The sequence below is a fragment of the Hypanus sabinus genome, chromosome 25, assembly GCF_030144855.1.
Source record: "Hypanus sabinus isolate sHypSab1 chromosome 25, sHypSab1.hap1, whole genome shotgun sequence".
In the NCBI taxonomy this organism is placed as follows: Eukaryota; Metazoa; Chordata; class Chondrichthyes; order Myliobatiformes; family Dasyatidae; genus Hypanus; species Hypanus sabinus.
In genome coordinates, this window is record NC_082730.1 from 14,177,394 (window position 1) to 14,204,100 (window position 26,707).

At 46.1% G+C, this 26,707-nt stretch overlaps 1 protein-coding gene across 2 annotated transcripts; it reads right to left on the reverse strand.

Moving 5' to 3' along the window:
* Nucleotides 1-10,340: 10,340 nt before the first annotated feature.
* On the reverse strand, nucleotides 10,341-26,261 carry LOC132381035 (CMRF35-like molecule 7). 2 transcript variants are annotated; one of them, XM_059950147.1, is made up of 6 exons: nucleotides 26,157-26,261; nucleotides 21,907-21,997; nucleotides 19,947-20,267; nucleotides 18,135-18,455; nucleotides 13,599-13,681; nucleotides 10,341-12,791 (listed from the first exon to the last, which is right to left on the reverse strand). In XM_059950147.1, the coding sequence occupies exons 2-5, from the start codon at nucleotides 21,941-21,943 to the stop codon at nucleotides 13,614-13,616; spliced, it is 747 nt and encodes a 248-aa protein (XP_059806130.1). In that variant the 5' UTR covers nucleotides 21,944-21,997; nucleotides 26,157-26,261; the 3' UTR covers nucleotides 10,341-12,791; nucleotides 13,599-13,613. The 2 variants fall into 2 exon arrangements, with proteins under 2 accessions (XP_059806130.1, XP_059806129.1); XM_059950146.1 differs by lacking the exons at nucleotides 10,341-12,791; nucleotides 13,599-13,681 and adding an exon at nucleotides 15,414-15,677.
* Between the last annotated feature and the right edge of the window lie 446 nt (nucleotides 26,262-26,707).

Below are 26,707 nucleotides of genomic sequence, written 5' to 3' on the forward strand. Positions count from 1 at the left end.
GAACACCGAACCTGGACATGGAACCAAGTGGAACACCGAGCCTGGACTTGAACTCCAGTGGAACACCGAGACTGGACTTGGACTCGAGTGGAACACCAAGACTGGACTTGGACTCGAGTGGAACACCGAGCCTGGACTGGACTCGAGTGGAACACCGAGCCTGGACTTGGACTCGAGTGGAACACCGAACCTGGACATGGCCTCGAGTGGAACACAGAGCCTGGACTTGGACTCGAGCGGAACACCGAGTCTGGACATGGAACCAAGTGGAACACCGAGCCTGGACATGGACTCGAGTGGAACACCGAGCCTGGACTTGGACTCGAGTGGAACACCGAGCCTGGACTGGACTCGAGTGGAACACTGAGCCTGGACTTGGACTCGAGTGGAACACCGAGCCTGGACATGGACTCGAGTGGAACACCGAGCCTGGACTTGGACTCGAGTGGAACACCGAGCCTGGACTGGACTCGAGTGGAACACCGAGCCTGGACTTGGACTCGAGTGGAACACCGAGCCTGGACTTGGACTCGAGTGGAACACCGAGCCTGGACTTGGACTCGAGTGGAACACCGAGCCTGGACTTGGAATCGAGCAGAACACCAAGCCTGGACTTGGAACTGAGTGGAACACCGAGCCTGGACTGGACTCGAGTGGAACACCGAGCCTGGACTTGGACTCGAGTGGAACACCGAGCCTGGATTTGGACTCGAGTGGAACACCGAGCCTGGACTTGGACTCGAGCGGAACACCAAGCCTGGACTTGGAACTGAGTGGAACACCGAGCCTGGACTTGGACTCGAGTGGAACACCGAGCCTGGACTTGGACTCGAGTGGAACACCGAGCCTGGATATGGACTCGAGTGGAACACCGAGCCTGGACTTGGACTCGAGCGGAACACCAAGACTGGACTTGGACTCGCGTGGAACACCGAACCTGGACATGGACTCGAGTGGAACACCGAGCCTGGACTTGGACTCGAGTGGAACACCGAGCCTGGACTTGGACTCGAGTGGAACACCAAGCCTGGACTTGGACTCGAGTGGAACACCGAGCCTGGATTTGGACTCGAGTGGAACACCGAGCCTGGACCTGGACTCGAGCGGAACACCGAGCCTGGACTTGGAACTGAGTGGAACACCGAGCCTGGACTGGACTCGAGTGGAACACCGAACCTGGACTTGGACTCGAGTGGAACACCGAACCTGGACTTGGACTCGAGTGGAACACCGAGCCTGGACTTGAACTCGAGTGGAACACCGAGCCTGGACTTGGACTCGAGTGGAACACCGAGCCTGAACTTGGACTCAAGTGGAACACCGAACCTGGACATGGAACCAAGTGGAACACCGAGCCTGGACTTGAACTCCAGTGGAACACCGAGACTGGACTTGGACTCGAGTGGAACACCAAGACTGGACTTGGACTCGAGTGGAACACCGAGCCTGGACTGGACTCGAGTGGAACACCGAGCCTGGACTTGGACTCGAGTGGAACACCGAACCTGGACATGGCCTCGAGTGGAACACAGAGCCTGGACTTGGACTCGAGCGGAACACCGAGTCTGGACATGGAACCAAGTGGAACACCGAACCTGGACATGGACTCGAGTGGAACACCGAGCCTGGACTTGGACTCGAGTGGAACACCGAGCCTGGACTGGACTCGAGTGGAACACTGAGCCTGGACTTGGACTCGAGTGGAACACCGAGCCTGGACATGGACTCGAGTGGAACACCGAGCTTGGACTTGGACTCGAGTGGAACACCGAGCCTGGACTGGACTCGAGTGGAACACCGAGCCTGGACCTGGACTCGAGCGGAACACCGAGCCTGGACTTGGAACTGAGTGGAACACCGAGCCTGGACTGGACTCGAGTGGAACACCGAACCTGGACTTGGACTCGAGTGGAACACCGAACCTGGACTTGGACTCGAGTGGAACACCGAGCCTGGACTTGAACTCGAGTGGAACACCGAGCCTGGACTTGGACTCGAGTGGAACACCGAGCCTGGACTTGGACTCAAGTGGAACACCGAACCTGGACATGGAACCAAGTGGAACACCGAGCCTGGACTTGAACTCCAGTGGAACACCGAGACTGGACTTGGACTCGAGTGGAACACCAAGACTGGACTTGGACTCGAGTGGAACACCGAGCCTGGACTGGACTCGAGTGGAACACCGAGCCTGGACTTGGACTCGAGTGGAACACCGAACCTGGACATGGCCTCGAGTGGAACACAGAGCCTGGACTTGGACTCGAGCGGAACACCGAGTCTGGACATGGAACCAAGTGGAACACCGAGCCTGGACATGGACTCGAGTGGAACACCGAGCCTGGACTTGGACTCGAGTGGAACACCGAGCCTGGACTGGACTCGAGTGGAACACTGAGCCTGGACTTGGACTCGAGTGGAACACCGAGCCTGGACATGGACTCGAGTGGAACACCGAGCCTGGACTTGGACTCGAGTGGAACACCGAGCCTGGACTGGACTCGAGTGGAACACCGAGCCTGGACTTGGACTCGAGTGGAACACCGAGCCTGGACTTGGACTCGAGTGGAACACCGAGCCTGGACTTGGACTCGAGTGGAACACCGAGCCTGGACTTGGAATCGAGCAGAACACCAAGCCTGGACTTGGAACTGAGTGGAACACCGAGCCTGGACTGGACTCGAGTGGAACACCGAGCCTGGACTTGGACTCGAGTGGAACACCGAGCCTGGATTTGGACTCGAGTGGAACACCGAGCCTGGACTTGGACTCGAGCGGAACACCAAGCCTGGACTTGGAACTGAGTGGAACACCGAGCCTGGACTTGGACTCGAGTGGAACACCGAGCCTGGACTTGGACTCGAGTGGAACACCGAGCCTGGATATGGACTCGAGTGGAACACCGAGCCTGGACTTGGACTCGAGCGGAACACCAAGACTGGACTTGGACTCGCGTGGAACACCGAACCTGGACATGGACTCGAGTGGAACACCGAGCCTGGACTTGGACTCGAGTGGAACACCGAGCCTGGACTTGGACTCGAGTGGAACACCAAGCCTGGACTTGGACTCGAGTGGAACACCGAGCCTGGATTTGGACTCGAGTGGAACACCGAGCCTGGACCTGGACTCGAGCGGAACACCGAGCCTGGACTTGGAACTGAGTGGAACACCGAGCCTGGACTGGACTCGAGTGGAACACCGAACCTGGACTTGGACTCGAGTGGAACACCGAACCTGGACTTGGACTCGAGTGGAACACCGAGCCTGGACTTGAACTCGAGTGGAACACCGAGCCTGGACTTGGACTCGAGTGGAACACCGAGCCTGGACTTGGACTCAAGTGGAACACCGAACCTGGACATGGAACCAAGTGGAACACCGAGCCTGGACTTGAACTCCAGTGGAACACCGAGACTGGACTTGGACTCGAGTGGAACACCAAGACTGGACTTGGACTCGAGTGGAACACCGAGCCTGGACTGGACTCGAGTGGAACACCGAGCCTGGACTTGGACTCGAGTGGAACACCGAACCTGGACATGGCCTCGAGTGGAACACAGAGCCTGGACTTGGACTCGAGCGGAACACCGAGTCTGGACATGGAACCAAGTGGAACACCGAACCTGGACATGGACTCGAGTGGAACACCGAGCCTGGACTTGGACTCGAGTGGAACACCGAGCCTGGACTGGACTCGAGTGGAACACTGAGCCTGGACTTGGACTCGAGTGGAACACCGAGCCTGGACATGGACTCGAGTGGAACACCGAGCCTGGACTTGGACTCGAGTGGAACACCGAGCCTGGACTGGACTCGAGTGGAACACTGAGCCTGGACTTGGACTCGAGTGGAACACCGAGCCTGGACTTGGACTCGAGTGGAACACCGAGCCTGGACTTGGACTCGAGTGGAACACTGAGCCTGGACTTGGACTCGAGTGGAACACCGAGCCTGGACTTGGACTCGAGCGGAACACCGAGCGTGGACTTGGAACTGAGTGGAACACCGAGCCTGGACTTGGACTCGAGTGGAACACCGAGCCTGGACTTGAACTCGAGTGGAACACCGAGCCTGGACTTGGACTCAAGTCGAACACCGAGCCTGGACTTGGACTCAAGTGGAACACCGAGCCTGGACTTGGACTCGAGTGGAACACCGAACCTGGACATGGACTCGAGTGGAACACCGAACCTGGACTTGGAACTGAGTGGAACACCGAGCCTGGACTGGACTCGAGTGGAACACCGAGCCTGGACTGGACTCGAGTGGAACACCGAGCCTGGACTTGAACTCGAGTGGAACCGAGCCTGGACTTGGACCCGAGTGGAACACCGAGCCTGGACTTGGACTCGAGTGGAACACCGAGCCTGGACTTGGACTCGAGTGGAACACCGAGCCTGGACTTGGACTCGAGTGGAACACCGAGCCTGGACTTGGACTCAAGTGGAACACCGAACCTGGACTTGGACTCGAGTGGAACACCGAGCCTGGACTTGGACTCGAGTGGAACACCGAACCTGGACATGGACTCGAGTGGAACACCGAACCTGGACATGGAACCTGGTGGAACACCGAGCCTGGACTTGGACTCGAGTGGAACACCGAGTCTGGACATGGAACCAAGTGGAACACCGAGCCTGGACTTGGACTCGAGTGGAACACCGAGCCTGGACTTGGACTCGAGTGGAACACCGAGCCTGGACTTGGACTCGAGTGGAACACCGAGCCTGGACTTGGACTCGAGCAGAACACCAAGCCTGGACTTGGAACTGAGTGGAACACCGAGCCTGGACTGGACTCGAGTGGAACACCGAGCCTGGACTTGGACTCGAGTGGAACACCGAGCCTGGACTTGGACTCGAGTGGAACACCGAGCCTGGACTTGGACTCGAGTGGAACACCGAGCCTGGATTTGAACTCGAGTGGAACACCGAGCCTGGACTTGGACTCGAGCGGAACACCAAGCCTGGACTTAGAACTGAGTGGAACACCGAGCCTGGACTTGGACTCGAGTGGAACACCGAGCCTGGACTTGGACTCGAGTGGAACACCGAGCCTGGATTTGGACTCGAGTGGAACACCGAGCCTGGACTTGGACTAGAGCGGAACACCAAGCCTGGACTTGGAACTGAGTGGAACACCGAGCCTGGACTTGGACTCGAGTGGAACACCGAGCCTGGACTTGGACTCGAGTGGAACACCGAGCCTGGATTTGGACTCGAGTGGAACACCGAGCCTGGACTTGGACTCGAGCGGAACACCAAGACTGGACTTGGACTCGCGTGGAACACCGAACCTGGACATGGACTCGAGTGGAACACCGAGCCTGGACTTGGACTCGAGTGGAACACCGAGCCTGGACTTGGACTCGAGTGGAACACCAAGCCTGGACTTGGACTCGAGTGGAACACCGAGCCTGTATTTGGACTCGAGTGGAACACCAAGCCTGGACCTGGACTCGAGCGGAACACCGAGCCTGGACTTGGAACTGAGTGGAACACCGAGCCTGGACTGGACTCGAGTGGAACACCGAACCTGGACATGGACTCTAGTGGAACACCGAACCTGGACTTGGACTCGAGTGGAACACCGAACCTGGACTTGGACTCGAGTGGAACACCGAACCTGGACTTGGACTCGAGCGGAACACCTAACCTGGACTTGGACTCGTGTGGAACACCGAGCCTGGACTTGGACTCGAGTGGAACACCGAACCTGGACTTGGACTCGAGTGGAACACCGAGCCTGGACTTGGACTCAAGTGGAACACCGAACCTGGACATGGAACCAAGTGGAACACCGAGCCTGGACTTGAACTCCAGTGGAACACCAAGACTGGACTTGGACTCGAGTGGAACACCAAGACTGGACTTGGACTCGAGTGGAACACCGAGCCTGGACTGGACTCGAGTGGAACACCGAGCCTGGACTTGGACTCGAGTGGAACACCGAACCTGGACATGGCCTCGAGTGGAACACCGAGCCTGGACTTGGACTCGAGCGGAACACCGAGTCTGGACATGGAACCAAGTGGAACACCGAGCCTGGACATGAACTCGAGTGGAACCGAGCCTGGACTTGGACTCGAGTGGAACACCGAGCCTGGACTTGGACTCGAGTGGAACACCGAGCCTGGACTTGGACTCGAGTGGAACACCGAGCCTGGACTTGGACTCGAGTGGAACACCGAGCCTGGACTTGGACTCGAGTGGAACACCGAGCCTGGACTTGGACTCGAGTGGAACACCGAGCCTGGACTTGGACTCGAGTGGAACACCGAGCCTGGACTTGGACTCGAGTGGAACACCGAGCCTGGACTTGGACTCGAGTGGAACACTGAGCCTGGACTTGGACTCGAGTGGAACACCGAGCCTGGACTTGGACTCGAGCGGAACACCGAGCCTGGACTTGGAACTGAGTGGAACACCGAGCCTGGACTTGGACTCGAGTGGAACACCGAGCCTGGACTTGAACTCGAGTGGAACAACGAGCCTGGACTTGGACTCAAGTCGAACACCGAGCCTGGACTTGGACTCAAGTGGAACACCGAGCCTGGACTTGGACTCGAGTGGAATACCGAACCTGGACATGGACTCGAGTGGAACACCGAACCTGGACTTGGAACTGAGTGGAACACCGAGCCTGGACTGGACTCGAGTGGAACACCGAGCCTGGACTGGACTCGAGTGGAACACCGAGCCTGGACTTCGACTCGAGTGGAACACCAAGACTGGACTTGGACTCGAGTGGAACACCGAGCCTGGACTGGACTCGAGCGGAACACCGAGTCTGGACATGGAACCAAGTGGAACACCGAGCCTGGACATGAACTCGAGTGGAACCGAGCCTGGACTTGGACTCGAGTGGAACACCGAGCCTGGACTTGGACTCGAGTGGAACACCGAGCCTGGACTTGGACTCGAGTGGAACACCGAGCCTGGACTTGGACTCGAGTGGAACACCGAGCCTGGACTTGGACTCGAGTGGAACACCGAGCCTGGACATGAACTCGAGTGGAACACCGAGCCTGGTCTTGGACTCGAGTGGAACACCGAGCCTGGACTTGGACTCGAGTGGAACACCGAGCCTGGACTTGGACTCGAGTGGAACACCGAGCCTGGACATGGACTCGAGTGGAACACCGAGCCTGGACTTGGACTCGAGTGGAACACCGAGCCTGGACTGGACTCGAGTGGAACACCGAGCCTGGACTTGGACTCGAGTGGAACACCGAGCCTGGACTTGGACTCGAGTGCAACACCGAGCCTGGACTTGGACTCGAGTGGAACACCGAGCCTGGACTTGAACTCCAGTGGAACACCGAGCCTGGACTTGGACTCGAGTGGAACACCGAGCCTGGACTTGGACTCGAGTGGAACACCGAGCCTGGACTTGGACTCGAGTGGAACACCGAGCCTGGACTTGGACTCGAGTGGAACACCGAGCCTGGACTTGAACTCGAGTGGAACACCGAGCCTGGACTTGGACTCGAGCGGAACACCGAGCCTGGACTTGGACTCGAGTGGAACACCGAGCCTGGACTTGGACTCGAGTGGAACACCGAACCTGGACATGGACTCGAGTGGAACACCGAACCTGGACTTGGAACTGAGTGGAACACCGATCCTGGACTGGACTCGAGTGGAACACCGAGCCTGGACTGGACTCGAGTGGAACACCGAGCCTGGACTTGAACTCGAGTGGAACCGAGCCTGGACTTGGACTCGAGTGGAACACCGAGCCTGGACTTGGACTCGAGTGGAACACCGAGCCTGGACTTGGACTCGAGTGGAACACCGAGCCTGGACTTGGACTCGAGTGGAACACCGAGCCTGGACTTGGACTCGAGTGGAACACCGAGCCTGGTCTTGGACTCCAGTGGAACACCGAACCTGGACTTGGACTCGAGTGGAACACCAAGCCTGGACTTGGACTCGAGTGGAACACCGAGCCTGGACTTGGACTCGAGTGGAACACCGAGCCTGGACTTGGACTCGAGTGGAACACCGAGCCTGGACTTGGACTTGAGTGGAACACCGAACCTGGACTTGGACTCGAGTGGAACACCGAACCTGGACTTGGACTCGAGTGGAACACCGAACCTGGACATGGAACCAAGTGGAACTCCGAGCCTGGACTTGGAGTCGAGTGGAACACTGAGCCTGGAGATGGAACCAAGTGGAACACAGATCCTGGACTTGAAGTTGACTGGAACACAGAAGAGACAGAATACTCAACTCCAAGTAGCAGCAAACGACCAGACCTACTCAATTGGAAACAAGATGACTAAACCAAACAACAACACTGAATATGTGTCTTGACACGGAGAAGCTCATGAAGCAGAAAACGGCCAGCAATCACAGCTGGACATGAAAGAGACAGAATTCCTAACTTAGTGTAGGGGCAAACGGCTGGACCTAATCAGCTGGAAATGAAATGTCTAAAACAAACTACGACAGACCACTCGCATCCCGGCTTGGAGCAGTGGCAAAATGGCCAGCAACACTCAGCTGGACATGAGGCTCTCGACACGACTCAGGAACTGCAGACGTCAGGCTCTCGACTTCACCCATTCTCGACGGATCCGAACAAGCATAGCCACCCTTCTGAGGTGAGGAACCAGCAGCGAGTAGATGCAAGCTGGAGTATTTATGCAGCGGGTTCGAATGAGGATCAGTTGCCCTAATCAAGGAGCCCAGTGGAACATGGGGAATTGGAAATTAACTGAAATGAGTAGATAATGGACCGGATCATGACATATGGCTGATCTTGCCATGGACTCAACTTCACCAACCTGCATTTCCCCCATACCCTTTAAATCCCCTACTATGTAAAAATCTATCCAACCTTGCCTTAAATATATTTACTGGTTAAACCTCTTGAAATAATGTACATGTTGTGTTTGCCTTAATTAATTGGGGGATTGAGCTTAAAAGACATCAGGTATTATAACAATTCTATAATTCAAGGTATTATACCTTGAATGCTGTCTACTTAGACCTTAACAAGGCTTTCTACAAGGCTCCAGAAAGCTGGTCCCCATGGAATCCAGGGAGAGATAGTGAGGAGGAATTAACATTGGCTTTAAGTAGGAAGCAGAGGTGGTGTTTGAATGGAGTTTGGTGCCTCATGTCATGTCACAAGGATCAGTCTCAGGGCCCTTGTTATTCCTTATTTATTTATCAATCATTCGGAAGCAAGTGCACAAGTAAGTTTGTGAAGAGCAGAAAATTAGGAGATACAATTGATAGGGGAGAATGTTAGTGTAGATTACAGAAGTATCTTGATCATTTAGGGAAGTGGACTGAGGAGTGGCACATGGATTTCAATACATATGAGTGTGTGATGATGAACTTTGGAAAGTCCAGCCACCATCGGACTTATGCTACAAATGACATGGTGCTTGTGTGCGTAATGCAACAGTGTGACCTAGAAATACAAGGGCACAGTTCATCGAAAACAGTGACAAAGGTGCTGAAACAAATGTCCAGCACTCCAGCCTTCACCTGCCAGGGCACCAAGTGTTAGAGGATTAGAGGACATTGAGTTATCGGGATAGGTTGTCCAGGTTAGATCATTATTCCTCAGAACGCAGGAAAATGAGAAGTGACCTTATAGAAGTGCCTAAAATTATGGGAGACATAGATAAGGTGGACACCATACCTTACAATAAATACAAGCCTGATTCAATTTTAGAGTTAGAATCCACAAATTATGTTATGACCCATGGAATATTGCAGACAGGGTAACCCATAATAACCATCTGGATAGAACACTACAGGATAGACAAGCAAAATCATCTAACTTCATAGATGGAACCATTCCAGACACACATAACTTGTAGAAATCAAGAAGTGAAAAACATCAGAAATATGCTAAATTAAAAGAGGAAGTTGAACAACGTTGGAACATTAACACGGTAAGCATTGTCCTGATAGTAATATCTGCAACTGGTATCATCCCAAAGGCACTACACAATAGCAATAAGCAATTAGTGCTACTCACCAATATCTATGTAAATCTTAAGAAAGCCACAATACTAAACACAATCAGAATAGTCTCAAAGTACTTAGCAATTGAGAAATGAGTGTGTTTGGCTCTTCCTGTACCTCAGCTGTACAGCTGAGAGCCAGCTGTACCCAGCTTGAGCTGAGAAAAAATAATTAATAACTTAATTATTTTAAAAGTGATAATATTATTATTTAACAGTTTAAATCAATCTAATTACTTACATGGGCACAACCAAGTGGCAAACACCTTTCACCAAAATCTTGCTTTAAAGTACAAACTTATAAAAGGACTTCATAACTTACTCTTCATACATGCCTTATCCAGCTTTGGAGTCATAGTCCAATAAATAGAGCTTGACTCTGGCTGTACCACTGGTTTTACCAGCTTGAGCTGAGAAAAAAAAAATATTGGTTGGGCTTGTCCACGGATGTTGTATCCCAGCTGTCTATGTGATAAGCAAGCTGTTGCCTGTGTACCAGGCTCCCACTCTCCACACAACTAATAATACCAAAGGAACAGCAGAGACAAATAGAGTTTTGCACAAGTGGCATCACAGTGCCGATCAGCATTGAATTCAACGTAGGACCGGCATAGAGACTCCAGCTCCAGATCCTCTCCAAGCTTTACCCATGAGTGTGTATAGCCGCAAGGCAGCAGAGGTTTGAGCTGTGGAGTCTTCCAGAGGAAGTGATGAGGCAGGTACAGGAGGCACCTGGATAGGTACATGGAGGGGCAGGGCTCAGAGAGATGTGGGCTGAATGCTGGAAATCAGAATCAAGTTTAATATCACTGCCCTACGTCATGAAATTTGTTGTTTTACTTCAGAAGTACATTGATATACATAATTATAAAAAATTGGGAATTACCCTAAGTACAAATATGGAAAATTAAATTAAATCAGTGATGCAGAAAGAGAGGAATAAATAGTGAGTTGATGTTCAGAAGCTGTTTCTGGAACACTGAGTGTGTGTCTTCAGGCTTCTGTGCCTCCTAAAAATCCCATGAATCTTTCTCGGAAAACTTTGGCTGTACTCAGTCTAATGTAAGTGTATCCTTCCTCAGGTGGGAAGAACCAGACCTGTAGAAAGTGGTCCAGATACAGTCTTACCAGAGCTCTGTATAATGGGAACATGATAAACACTCTGTTATTACTTAACTTCCTGAAAGAAATTAAGATTGAAGGGGGTGTGGTGGGAGTGGGGTGTCAGGGTGGTTATTATACCCTGAGGGACAAAAGCATTTTGACATTTGTAGTGATGATCTAGCCTCCAAGCGGGCCAAAACCATGTCATGGTTTGGAGGTTTGTGTGCCTCAATGACCCAGAGAACTATGTTGGCTGGATTCAAGCACTGTTTTGGCTCTTGGTCTGGTCATCTTGCCAAACAGGTCAAATGGTAGAGGCCAGGCTAAGCGTGGTTCACAGGTCCTCCAGTTTTGGGGTTCAGTTCAGGTAAAACAACACTTTTTGGACCTCCATTGCTGCCCCAAACACCAGTGGTGCAACAGAGGATATCTAGTCAGGCCCTCATTGCCAATAGGTCATACTTGCTGATGAAGGGAACTGGAACGTGGGGGGTGTGGAAGAAGCAGCTCAGAAAAAAGCTTGACAAAGTAATTATGTGGATTGATTAAGGTAGAAGAATTATGCCCAGTGGCCACGTTATTAGGTACACCTCAGCTCATAAATTCAAGTAACTAATCAGCCAATCATATGGCAGGAATTCATTGCATAAAAACATATGATTAAGAGGTTCAGTTTCATTTAGACGAATTGAGAAGAAATGTGACATCAGCGATAAACAAAAAAAATCCATTGAGTGCCATTTCTGTGCATGCAAATGCTTGTTTATGAGAGAGGTCAAAGGTCTTGTAAACTAGTGTTTTTTTAACAATACTTTTTATAAGATTTGTACTTTTCAGTATTCATTTTTCACAGTATGTGCTGGCTTTTCCACACTCACTGGCAGAAAGTGGTATTGCAGTTAAAGTGATCGTTTATCACCACCTTCTTTTTTCATTGGCAAAGTATTAGCCCATTACCCACGTGATGTAATTGTTTGAATTATGTAGCCCATTAACTAATTTATTTCTGTTGAAGGAACATTCCTAATCCTAACTTTAAAAGTAATATATTTTTCAGATATGCCATCTTTTTGTCTTTGCATCCATTGCTGTTCATTTACTTCTTAGCTCTTTATTTAGTTTGCATAGTATTTCTATGATTGTTTGTACTTTAAAATAGATGATCATTAGATTCAAGATTGTTCATCATTCCTGAATCCCGGAAGAACCCAAAGGATCAGAAAGTAAACTGAGGTCCAGTAGCGGACAATAGCGAGACTGGTTCAATCTGATAGGAATGTGACAGTAACTCATTAGCCGATATGCGTGCTGTTATGTAGTTGCCGCCACATGATTGGCTGTTTAGGTGTTTCTGTTAACAAGCAGGTGTACAAGTGTAAGATGGCCACCAAGCATAACTATTCTGCCTTCACTGATCCACATAATTACTTTATCAAACTTATTCCAAGTCCTGTGGATCACCAGGAGAGAAAGATTTCCGTTTGAGTATTGCTGGTTGATATTCGAATTTGATATCTGCATAGTTGACGTTGTCCACATCAGTAACAGAGTGTAATGCTTCAGATTTCCCTGTATATTCCACTTTTGCATACACAATTCCATTTTCATTGTTAGCCAACTGGGCAGCTGCCTCATTGTTTCGAACATGGTGTAGATCTGCAGAAGTGACATTTTCTACCATCGTGGCCATTTCCTGAAAAAAAATCCAAGTTCTATTTTATGACTGATGAATATGAAATTTGAGAGTGTGAAAGGTTATGGGGAGAAGGTAGGAAAATTGCGTGAGGAGGAAATAAAACAGCCATGATTGAAGGGTGGGGCAATATTGATGGGCCAAATGGCCTAATTCAGCTCTTACACCATATGCTCTTAAGGTTTTAAATTCCTGGAGTTTTTAATTAACTATCTTATGTTAATGGCTCATTCTGTTCACATAGAATACCTTTATTCTGTAAAACAATTTGATACTCTTGCAGACAACTACCAGATCACCCTCAGTTTTCACCCTTTATATTAACCCTGATTGTTTCAATCAGCTTGCAGAGGTTAAATTTCCTGAATGTTTAATAACAGCTTTTGACTTAGTGGCTGTGATCCTTAGTGAGGACCCGCTACTAAATATACAACAACAGCATGTTGCTTCACAGCACCAACAGACTAAACTGGTCCTGGGTGTTTCACAGAAGCTCAGCAAGAGAAGAGCTTAAAAAGGAACTAGGGAACTATTTGGGCAAATTACAATAATATTACAATTCTTTAACAATTTCCACCATTTAGTTATATTTGGGACAGTGAAAGGCAACTAATGAAATTGAAGAAAATAATTGAAGCTCTTTGAGTATATTGATCTTAATTAATCAATTCATTCATGTGTTGTAAACCCACACATTGGCACTCTAATCCTGGCTTTTTGTTGACTGCAGCCGAATCAAGTTCCATAAAATTCAGCAGCTGGCTATCATATTCATCGTGAAATAATTAAAGGAAAAAACAAACCTACCCCTGTTTTTTCTCTTCAGGTAGCAAAGTAGACAAACAACAAGCAGGATGAGTAGAATCCCAACAACACTGAACACAGTGGATCTGTGGTAAAGAATAGGAAAGAGTCAGTGCTGGTTCATCACTTATTCTTGGCCATTTGTAAAGTCTGGCATTTACACATTTTTCATGAGCTCAGGATTTCTGCAGCTCAGAAAATGAACTTTAGACACCGTTGACAGTGTGGTAAATTGCAACAGCCAATCTGTTCACTCCAAGCTCTCACAAGTAGAAATGTGATCATGGCCAATGATAGTTATGTTGGTTAAAGCGTAACTACTGTCCAGGTCATTCGGGAATACTACCATATTCCTTTACAAACATTTCATCGGAACTGCTGCACAGTAGGATTGATTGGTGGTTTCTTCTCTGACAGACAACATAGCCGAACCTCTTCTTTGAATGGTTTCCATGGTTTTCTTTGTTTTGTGACTGTCTAGACTCTTGGTTGGCTTGGGCGTGTCAGGCTGAGGGTCCTGTTGTTCTAGTCTATAACAGTGACTTTATAACTCAGAACATGAGCTTCAACTGCTATACTTTAATTATTAAATATTTAGTGTAAGAAAATTATCTGTGACAACTGCACAAGAACATCAGGAATACTCAGTTTCCAATAAATGATTTCATTGAAGTTAATTATGTCAAACATGTTTATCATCAGTTAAAGTGAAACAAATTTCTCTCCCAAATGGGTCTGTATGAAATGACCTGTAGAGAGAACCTTATACTTTACACTTTATTTGTAGATTCTTTGTTTTGTGCAACTGTAATTATTCCATTCACAGTATTTTCACAGAAATGAATCGGCCCTGTTGAAAGAAAGTAAAATTCAGTTTCTTGCTTTGTTCTGGGATCAGCCTGCAAATGTTCCATGCTTCCAGTGCCAAAGTAGGTTGCCTATACATTACTAATGCTAACACTTGTGTTTTTGAGCAGGGGAGGAGACCCAAGCACCAGGAGGAACCCATGTAGTAACTGGAAGAACATGTGTGTAAACTTTATGTCTGGCACTCTGCGTTTGCACTAGTGACAGATATCTCATTCACAGGATCTGTCATTAAATCTTGGCACTAATTTTCCATCATATAATTTCTCTGATTCTCCTGCTGGTGGGAGAGTTTCTACCCCTCCAATGAGCACTCAGAGATTTGAATAAAGCTCTTCATTTTTGAAACATCTGTTCAAACTGCACAGTGAAATACATTTACGTACAAGATCAAAATGATGATCAATATTCTCCTGGAATTGCCCCCATTCCAGACCCTGCAGCCTGTGAAACATCCCTTTTAAAATGAACTCCATCCATCCCTCAGGGAATATTTCATGCATTACAGAGATCCCCTCAGAAGTTTTTAGACGATCAAACAGAACACTCAAAACATGTCTGTCAATCAGTTAGATCCAAGGAAATGTGTCATGTTCATCAAAAGCAGCAAAACTGAGTATTTGAAGTAGTTTACAATTGAAAACAAAACAAGTTAATCGATTAAAACATTGAAAATATATGAGACAGTTTGTAGGGAATGTATACACCTACATGGAAACTTCAATAGGTATATGAAGAGACGGTTAATTAACAATATAGGATATCTAACAGATAGAAATGGAGGAATTTATACTGGGCATAAAAAAATCACAAAGCCAATCTAATACATTGGATTTGTCTTTTGCCCTCTTCAGCACATTTCCTGATACCAATGTCAGGCTAATTGCTCTGTAATTCCCTCTTTTCTCTCTACCTCCTTTTTAAAATAGAATTGTTAGCTTCTCTCCAATCCATTGGGAAGAAATGGCCAATAATGCATCTCTATTTTTCTCATGCCAATTCTTCATGTTCTCTGGGATGTAGAGTATCAGAGCCTGGAGATTTATTGGTTTTCAATCACATCAATTTTTCATCACCTTTTCTCTATTATTGATGATTACTTACTTTCTGCCTTGCAATAAACCCGATGATCTCCAGAAATCAGTCTGCTGATCCTTTGCTTGCCTCCTTCCATAATAAGAAAATCTTTCATCGGACCAAATCTGCACACAATATCTGTGGCCCAAGAGCAAGGAACGAGTCAATGTCTGACCTATTTAAGCTTTGGTCCAGAATGGAAAGGTCGAGTATGAGCCAAATCGGGGCAGCAGGACCCAGGCATGAGAGTGCATTGAAGAGGCAGGGACTGGGTCCGAGAGTGAGGAACAACCTGCTGCTTGGCTGAATTCAGTAGCAGGCCAGTTTGAAAAGATCAGGATGACAGGACTGGACAAGAGGGATGGGCTCATGTGAAGCCAACTGCTCCTCAAGGGTTACTTGTCTCTGCACTGAACTGAGGCTGTGACCTGCAACTAATGGGTCCTAGATCATGGCCGTGGACTCACTTGTATGAAATTCAGTCCTGAATGTTATTTGCTTACTCTTACTATTTACATGATTTGTTTTTTTTTTCTCTGCAATTTGGGTGTTTGATGGTCTTTTTTCAATAGGTTCTATTGGATTTCTTTGTTTTATGGCTGCCTGTAAGAAGACAAATTTCAAGGCTGTATATGGTATACATTCTAGAATAAATGTATTTTGAACTTTGAACTTAACCCAATCCTATCAAATAAATGTTCTGTGCTTGAAACTGCTCATCATAGGATTCATTTGAGTTCAATCTTTCTACACTTTTGCTTAGAGGCTCAGTGAACTAGGATACACAATTTTTTGAGTCACATCTTACAACTCCATCTACAAGGAAAAGATAAGTGGGTTTTCAGGACTCAGAATCCGTGTGATTTCTTTACTTTTTATCAAGATTCAACTGCTTTGATTTAATGACTCAGCCCAGCGTCTATAAAATGCAGAACAGATAATTGTTTATAAATTCAGGCAGAAGAAATACAGATAAAAGTCTACAAGGAACACTGCCATGAGAAATCATCATCCATCTTCAAGGACTGCTACCATCAAGGCCATGCCTTTCTCTCACTGCTGCCATTGGAAAGGAGGTTGAAACTTGTGTAATAGTGACCTGCTACATTCATTCATATAAATGTGGCCTTTGGTCTTATTACTTCCTCATCCACTGTATGAAAAATGTTATTCGATACCACATCATTATCTGACTACAAAGAATCTTCTAATATTTCTAACTTTCTTATCATGCAGTGATTACTCTCACTTTTGCAAATAGCTCCCTTCATGCTCCGAGGCTAAATGTACATCCACGGGTTACAGTTACATGTCATTTCTGAGAAAAGTAGCAACTTCTATTTGCAGATTCACACCCCACTGACCATTGTAAGCTGCATCAAGCTGCAAACACTCATTTTGTTCAACACCCAACTTTTAATTCTATTGTTCATTCAACTTTAAGGCCTTTGAGTATTGTTTGCAAATATACTCAATTTCAATTAATTCTTATTTAATGTTGATCAAATTGTTGTATCATTCTCAGAAGAGAAAATTAAATTTATTATTAAAAAAACATATTGTATACGTCTCAATGAAAGACCATAAGACAAAGGAGCAGAATTAGGCCACCTGGCCCAGCGAGACTGCTCCGCCATTCAATCATGGCTGATCCTTTTATTCAATCTCCTCCTCAACCCCAGTTCCCAGCCTTCTCCTCGTAACCTTTGATGACATGTCCAGTCAAGAACCTATCACTCTCTGCTTTAAATACACCCAGTGACCTGGCCTCCACAGCTGCATGTGGCAAAAAATTCCACAAATTCACCACCCTTTGGATAAAGAAATATCTCTGCATCTCTGGTTTGAAAGGACGTCCCTCTATCCTGAGGCTGTGCCCCTTTGTTATCAACACTCCCACCATGGGAAACAACTTTTCCACATCTAATCTGGAGCATTGTCTACAATTTCCCTTCCTTTGCCTCCCTTCCTTCTTAAACTGTGAAATGATATTTCCAGAGTCTGGTTATTTTTCAAAGATAACCACTAATGCCTTCACTTCCCTCTTCCTGAAACCTGGGTGTAGTCCATCTGATCCAGGTGACTTATCGACCACCCTGAGCATCTTCTCCTTAGTAAAAGTGAAAACATTCACTTCTGCCCCCTGACATTGCCGAATTTCTGTCATTCCCACCATATATTTGATATATTTTATGTCCAATTCCCAATTGCAATGTCCAATTATGCCCAATTTCCCTCAGGCTCAATAAAGGATATCTGTCTGTCTGTCCTTCCTTTTGTTTTTATGACAGTATCAATGTCTCACAACTTAACAGCTCTTCTAGCTTTTTCAGAGCTGAAGCCAGAAGTATGAATGGAATGCTCTCAATTTGTCTAGATTTGCTAGACCAATTATGTTTGAGATGCTCCACGTTTTCCAGGAGGAAATGACAGACTTAACTGTTGACACATTTTATTTCCACCCCATGGAAGCTGCAATGTGTAGCTCTACAAATGCAAAGAAATTCATTACCCTCACTAGAAGTATAAGAGCACATGTAACAGAGTACCTTGAATAATTATTTAAATGTATCCCCCCTTAAAATTAGAACTTACTGGTGCCATTGATTTCTGTCACATAACTGCAGATCTCTCCGTTGTTGAAAACTGTCATATTAACCATTGCACTGGATCTTGCTCCAAGCCAATTCGAAGCACTGCAGTAATATAGATGGTGCTGGTGGTTGAAAGATTTACAGCATAGATTCAGTTCATTTGTATCTGAGATCTTTGTATGTCCAGATGAGGTTTGTTCATACCATCTGTAATGAATGGGAAGGGATCCCTGGGAAGACTCACAGGAAAGAGAGACTAAGCCTCTGAGATGTGAATTATTTGCTGGTGATGGATATCGAAGCAAAGGAACAGACACAGGTTCTGTGGAAAGGAATTCAACAATCAGACACTGAATGAACATCTGAAAATCAAACACTCTTCTGCCACTTTATTAGGTACTCCTGTTCACCTGCTTGTTAATGCAAATATCTAATTAATCTATCATCTGGCAACAACACAGTCCATAAAAGCAGGAAGACATAGTTAAGAGGTTCAGTTGTTGTTAGGCCAATCATCAGAATGGGGAGGAAATGTGATCTTAGTGGCTTTCATCATGGAATCATAGTTGGTGCCAGAAGGGGAGGTTTGAGTATCTCAAAAACTGTTGATGTGCTGGGATTTTCATGCACAACAGTCACTAGAGTTTACAGAGAATGGTGAAAAACAAGAAATATCCAGTGATCAGCAATTATGTGAGCAAAATGCCTTGTCAATGAGAGAGGTCTGTCATTACCTCCAGTTGAACTTTGTCTCTTTGTGTGTTTTCCTACTAGCTGTCAGAGTCTGGTTTTGTATTGTCATGTGCTGTTGTCTGTGTTCATGCCCCATGTGCTCCTGTCCCCGCTCCTGCTCTACTCCGGCCACTGTATCACTGAGAACTCCCCTCTCATCTGTTTCTCATTATTACCTGTTTTGCTGCCACTTCTGTCTCATTGTACTCCACCTATCATCTGCCTCTCTGCTTATTGCTCAGTGTACTTTAACCCTGTGTTGTCACCTGTTTGTTGCCAGATTGTGCCAGTGAATTTTCCTGAGCCTTTCCACTATTCGTATCTGTACTCTGTCTGTCTGACTATCGACTCTGCCTGTTTCCCGATTCTGGTTTTTGGATTTATCTGGATGTGTTGGTTTCTGCCTGAACTTTGACACTGACTTTGTTTGTAACTCGGGATTTGTACTCAATTAATATCACTGTGTGCACGGTGCCAGATCTGCGAATGGATCCCTTCTCCAGTGCCCTGACAAGGTCAGAGATGAATGGCCAGACTGGTTCTAGCTGACAGAAAGATGACAAAAATACAGATAACCACATTTTATGTCAGTGGTGTGCAGAAGAGCATCTGGACACACAACACATCGAACCTTGAAATGAATCGGCCATAGCAGCAGAAGACCATAACAATAAACTCAGTGGCCACTTTATTAGGCAGAGGAGGGTCCTAAGGAATTGGCCATTGAGTATTTCGACACGTGTATGGAGACTGTCAGGAGAAAATGAAATTGTGACTGGGTTCAGTGACCTGCTGTAGACAGGGAAACATTTGGCACTGATATTAATGCAGAGATAGTGAGGGATGGGCAGGGTCTGGACAAAGATCTTGTAATCTGTGCAGAGGCTGATCAGTAGTAGGAGGAGATTGCTGTTCTTTGGACACATCCATGAAATGGGCATTTCTCCATTCTACAAGCTCGAACCTGGGATAGGCACGTCATCACTTCCCAGGACAACTAATGCACTGACCCTTCCCAGAGGAAAGATGGATGGGACATTTACTTTACAGAAAGCCCAAAGTCAATCACTGAGAAACCTACCTTCAGATACTTGTAAATGTACACTAAACTTCGGATCGATACCTCGTTCTGTAAATCCACAGCTGTACCATCCTGTATCTCCAGAGTGAGGATTCTTCATAGTAACAGTAAATATTCTCCATTCTGGGTTATCTGTGATTGACACTCGTCCACTCTGTCCGTGTTGCCCTTTTGTTTCCACTAAAACTGAACATTGGAAAGTCCATCCATGGCACCAATACTTTGTGTGGGAGCGGTACTTTTCTTCATAGTGACAATCGATTGTGATCGCTCTTCCCACAACTCCTCTTACATATTTCTCTGCCCACAATGCACCTGAAACTGAGGGAGGCATCTTCAGATTTGAAGGGGAAAGAACAACTTAATTCAAACAACTAACTTTGAACATCACGGTAAAAACAGGTCCAGGTCACGTCCAACATGTCGTCCATGACACCACAGCCAATGATTTTGGTGTGAAGTGCAGTCAGTGCTGTTACTGTGTCAGTGCTCTCTCCCCTGTGTCAGTACATTGTGGGTTCACTTCCCACTCCAGAGTCCTGAGCAGAAACCAGGGTTAACCATCCAATACAGTTAGAGGGAGAGCTGCAACATTGAATTATAAATTACCTCAGATCATGCTGCACGTTCAAATGCCCACAAAGATCCCAGGCAATTTATTTGGGATAGATAGCGCTACTCTACATGGAGATTTGTGAGGGTATGGTTCGGTTCTCTCCATGATGCCGATGTCCTGACTTCCTCCTCACTTATGACAAGTTTATTAGCTGCAGAAAGAAACTCCTCATGAACTCTGAAACTGTGCCCTCTGGTTCTGATGGAAATGTTATATTTCTATCTGTCAGATATTTCTATGGGTACTTAGAAGGTGGTGCAACAGTGGTCGTTACCACTTTAGTGTCTAGAAATCCAGGTGTGTTTTCAATTTCTGCTGGGATATACTGTGTGTTTAAATCTAATTTATTATTTCTGGAATTAAAAACCACATATCCATATATTTAATCCTGTCTTTTGTAAATAAGGGCTCCAAATTTTCAAAAATGTTTCAGGGGAAAGAAATAAATATACATTTAAAACTATTACGAATTCCATGGAGCATGTGGAGATCTTCCAATAACCAGGCATTCTTTCTTTCTTTCTTTCTTTCTTTCTTTTTTTTTTCTATAGGGCAGTTAGGGGGGAGGGGTTAAGGGGAGGGGGTATGGGTTATATACATTGTTTTTTCATACTTTGTAATCATTTAAAAATGCAATAAAAAAGTTAAAAAAAAACATATCCATAATGATAGTGATCAACTACAAGATTGTCAAAAGCCCATCTGGATCAGTAAGGCCTTTAAGGACAGAAATCTCTCATCCCTCCCCACCCTGGTTTACCTGTGACTCCACATCTAGTAATGTTCTTTACTAATTGCCCCACTGGAATGGCCCAGGAAAGACATTGATATCAATAGAATAAAGTCCATTTACGTAGTGATCCCTGCAGAGTGAGATCAGTTTCCAATAAACCTGATGTTCCCACTTAACACCCTCTAGATTCCATCAGCAGAATATATATATATTCTTCCCTCACCTGACTCCACACTATATCCTTTTTCTTCTTATCTGCTTCCTCCTCTTATGCATCTCCAAAGTCCACCCCTTTTCCTCTCCATTCCAGTTGCATGTCATGCTTCACCCCTCCTAAGTCCCCGACCCCCTAGTGGATCCAACCTCACACTTCCCCCTCTCCTACTTATACTCTCCACTCACATTTGAGGCAGTGTCACAGAAAAATCTTAGCCAATTCCCCTCCCCCTAACAGACGCTGCTTGAGCCGTTGAGTTCCTCCAGGGTGCACTCTGAACTCCAATTTCTCATATCTTCTGTGTCTACGGGTTTTCAAGTACTGTTCTGTAAATGGTGTATGACACCCAAACCAACACTGATTATGCAAACGTCCAGCAAAATTTGTCACTTACCGGGTAGGAAACCAATCAGGACAATTGAAGTCCACATTTTTTTTATTCACAGAGACCCAGCCAGGACCTGTCTGTCCTCAGAGAGAAATAACTGTGAAATAAAAATGAGGAAGAAGACAGCAGGAAGTTAGGTCAAAAAATTAAGAGTGACACAACTGATACGTGACAATCTGGAAAGCTTTTTGGTATATTTAGCAAAACAGAAATACTTAAATAATTGCTAAAAATTGAACAAAATTGTGAAAAGAGTTGAAATATTTGACACAATCTACAGTAGATGTTCTACTCTGAATGAACAGTAAATAGCTGAGGGTGTCCTGAAACAGGGGATTAATCTGAAATGTTGACCACTCTGCCTCCACAGATCCCACATGATTCCAGAAGTTCATCCAGAAGTTTTATTTTTTCCTTGACTTAAAATATACTCACTGGAGTTTAGAATAATGAGATGGAATCTCGTAGAAACCTATTGAATATTGAAAGGCCTCAAGTGAGTGGATATGGAGAGAATATTTCCTGCAGTAAGTGTGTCTACAAGCAGATGGCACAGCCTCAGAGTACATGAGGTTGATAGGTTCTTGATTTGTAAAGGCATCAAGGGTTATGGGGAAAACAGGAGAATAGGGTTGAGAAGGCCTAATTCTTCTTCAATGCCTTTTGTGTCTTCTGGGCTTCTAATACGGGCACCAATCTTGTGAATCTCTTCTGCAACATGAATTCTTGAATGCTCATTGCTCATCCAATGCCAGAAGCTTTCTTTAACACCTACTTTACCATCTCCCTCTGTTCCAAATCTCCGGGAGTTATGGACTTGCAATCCAAGATTTTTTACATCTTTGTGGACCTACCTTGATGATAATTCAATCAAACACAGCACATGAAGAAGACATGACATGAGTCTTGATGAAGGGTCTCAGCCTGAAAGGTTGATTGTTGACACTTTTCTATAGATTCTGCCTGGTCGTCTGAGTTCCACCAGCTTTTTGCCTGTGATACGATAATTTTTGGGAACTTGCTACTGAGCAGGGAGCAAAGTGGGAAATAAGTGAGGTGTAGAAGGGGCTTTTCCTGCAAACTCTGCAAACATACTTGGCTTCATTCTCTCTTCCCTTTGAACCTCAAAAGCTCACCTATTCTGAATTCTATTCCATCTGTCAGCACAATTTTGTGACCTCTGATGGGATTTCACTTTGCTTCAGTTGGATTTGAGAGGAAAGCTTCTTAATGGATTTACACATTCACAATGGTGTAAAATCCATATCAGATCCTTTCTTAAAGTAAATTAACTCCACTTGACAGTAAATGATCTGTGTGAGTAGACAACCCCTGTAGTTTCTATTTCCCACAGAATAATAGAGCACAGAAAAATGGAGAGTTCACACTTGTCAAAGGAGAGAACATTTCTATCTTTCCTATCTCACTCCCATGGTCTCCCTGATCCCTGAAACTGCACACCTTTGCTCACCTTCTCTGTAGCTAGCTTCCCAATATCTCTGTTCACCTGGTCAGAGATTTCAATGTTACTCAAAGTGTAATCTATCCAGATTTATGCTGTGTGATTCCCTGGGACAAATGAAGTCTGAGGAGAGCTTCAGTACAAGTGATAACAGTTCTCATGTGTCAGACATATTGGAGAAGTAATAGAGAATCAGCATCAAAACCAGGTTTCATATCACCGGCATACTGTGTATCGCAAAATTAGCTGTAGATGTATGAAACCTTGACTATCTGTTCACTTCCATAGACGCTGCCTCAGCTGCTGAGTTCCTCCAGCATTTTGTGTGTGTTGCTTTTGATTTCATTGTCATGTGAGGGCTGTGCTGATGCAAGAATGTGGCTGATTTACATTTTCCTGAATTTTACCTGCTGACTTTGCAATTGTTTATAAACACTAAATTTCACATTGATAAATAGATAAAAGATAAAATAATTCAGTATACACGGAGAGCTTTTGTTACATTGGGTTTGTCTGAGAGGTAAACAGTGCAGTATATTAATCTTGATTGTGTGTCTGCTTAAATTCTGTACATTGTATAGTATGAGTGCTGACTCTATTGCATCAGTCACTGCTGTCATCAGTGTAATGTTCAGCCTCAGTGAAGGATGTGGTCAGAACTTCTGTTTTCTTTATTTGTCTTAGCAAACAGAATATCGAGAAGTAACAACAGATGCTACACATTGAGAGATCATTCCTGTCACCATGTTCAGATATGACCAATCTGAAGCCGGTTGATAGTTAACTGACCTTCATGTGAACAACGACAGAGGAATAAAACAATAAATGCTAAGCCAAACTAAATTCATTTCCACAGACGACTGTGGAGGCCAAGTCTTTGGGTATATTTAAAATGGAGTTTGATAGGTTATTGAGTGGTAAGGGTGTCAAAAGTTACTAGCTAAATGTGGTTGAGGGTGGTAATAAAACAGCCATTATAGCATGGCAAATCATACTAAATGGGCTGAATGGCCTGATACTATTTCTATGTCATTTTGTCTTACAGTTTTCTGTTCTTTTGATCTTAAAAGATGGAACAATGCAGGTAGAGGATGGAACAATTAGACATCATGAGGCGTCTACTGGTTTTTCCCTAAATTCTGTTTTGTAAGAGAAGTAAAGGGAACGCAGGTTCCAACCATCCACTTTGTGAATTGTTTTGGGATGTTCTTAGAAAGGGAAAAGGTCCCTTTCAGAATCAGAATCTGGTTACTCTCACTGTCTTCTGATGTGAAATGTCGTTTTTGCAGCAGAAAATGTTCAGATTTACAAGTCGGACCAGTGCATCTAGAATTATCTCCGGGTAATCACCACCATCAGGTAACACCGGGTGAACTCAGCAGGTCAGACAACATCCGTGGAAATGAGCAGTCAACGTTTCGGGCCAAGATCCTTCATCAGGACTGAAGGAGGAGGAGGCAGGGGCCCTATAAAGAAGGTGGGGGGAGGGTGGAAGGTGCCAGGTGAAAAACCAATCAGAGGAAAGATCAAGGGGTGGGGGAGGGAAAGCAGAGAGAGGATAGGCTGGAGAGGTGAAGAAGGAATGTAAGGGGAAAGCATTATGGGTAGTAGAAAAAGGCAGAATCATGAGAGAGGTGATAGGCAGCTAGAAGAGGAGGCAAGGTGAAAGTGGGATGGGGGAAGGGAGAGGGAGGGAATTACCGAAAATTGGAGAATTCGATGTTCATACCAAGGGGCTGGAGACTACCCAGACGCTATATGAGGTGTTGCTCCTCCAACCTGAGTTTGGCCTCATCATGGCAGTAGAGGAGGCCATGTACGGACATATCTGAATGGGAATGTGAAGCAGCGTTGAAGTGGGTGGCAACCGGGAGATCCTGTCTGTTGTGGCAGACAGAGCGGAGGTGCTGAACAAAATGGTCCCCCAATCTGTGTCGCGTCTCACTGATGTAGAGGAGGCCACACGGGGAGCACGGGATGCAATAGATGACCCCAACAGACTCATAAGTGAAGTGTTGCATCACCTGGAAGGACAGTTTGGGACCCTGAATGGTAGTGAGAGAGGAGTTGTAGGGACAGGTGTAGCACTTATGCTTTCAGTAATAAGTACCAGGTGGGAGATCTGTGGGCAGGGATGTGTGGACAATGCAGTCGCAGAGGGAATGATCCCTGCAAAAAGCAGAGAGGGGTAAAGAAGAAAAGATGTGCTTAGTGGTGGGGTCCTGTTGAAGGTTGTGTAAGTTGCGGAGGATAATATGCTGGATCCAGAGGCTGGTGGGGTGGTATGTGAGGACAAGGGGAACACGGTCCATGTAGTGGTGATGGGAGGATGGGGTAAGGGCCGAAGTGTGGGACATCGTTGTGATGTCCTCCAAGTATGATTGAACCAGAGTTTTATAGAGTGTAACATTACCTTCTGGCTCTTGAACTCAGTCCCTCAACTAGTGATGTCCAATACATCATACACTTGCTTTAACACCTTTACAACTTGTGCAGCAACTTTGAAGAATCTACAGACTTGGAGACCAATATCATTCTGTACCTCCATATTGCTCAGAAACCTACTATTAACCAGCCTTCAGGCTCGATCCTCCAAAGTGTATCACATCCCATTTTTCAGTGTTAAACCCCATCAATCATTCTCCATCCAGCACGCCATCCTGTCTTTACCCTGTTGTAACTTCAAACAATCTTTGTATCACATGCAAACTTATGTACATATGGTACCGTGCAAACGCTATAGGCATATGTAAAAATATTCTGTAAAGCCAAGATGCTTTAAAAGAAAACCTACCAGAAATTTGTCTGGCAGATTGCCACAGTTCTTCTCCAGACTTTGGCTGCACACTTGCTTCTGATTCTCCAGGTAATCCCAGACAGCCTCAGTGATGTTGAGATCATGGCTCTGTGGAGGCCATACCATCAGAAACCATATAAAACTCTTGTGTACCTAAATCTGTACACTGGAATTTTAAATTAAGTAACATTACAGAAGCTTGTTCATATGCAGAAGTATCCTTAAGTCAGGAATTCATAACCTGGGAATGAACTGCATAGTCTTTTATCCTACACATCACACCAGATCTGCTTTGTAAACTGACACTCTTCCACTTTTCTGAGGAGGGTTCCTGACCTGAAAGATGATTAAGTGGCCATTGAGTGTTTAAAGGCAGAAACTTGTGAGTAATCCATCATCTGTTTGGTGCCTTTCAGAAGGAAGTGAAATTGTGACTGAGTTTAATGACTTGCAGAAGCATTTGGCATTGAATTTGCAAAAAGTTTTGGTAATCCATGCTGAGGCTGAGTAAGAGAAGGAGTTTGATGTTTTTCAGACACATCCACAAG

What these genes read in the sequence shown, in the direction of transcription:
- LOC132381035 (XM_059950146.1), bottom strand. Translation starts at nt 21,943, where the DNA reads ATGTGGACTTCAATTGTCCTGATTGGTTTCCTACCCG. An exon ending in CCTGATTGGTTTCCTACCCG is followed by an intron (nt 20,268 to 21,906) that starts GTAAGTGACAAA and finishes TGCCTCCCTCAG; the next exon opens with TTTCAGGTGCATTGTGGGCA. An exon ending in ACATTTACAAGTATCTGAAG is followed by an intron (nt 18,456 to 19,946) that starts GTAGGTTTCTCA and finishes TCCTTTCCACAG; the next exon opens with AACCTGTGTCTGTTCCTTTG.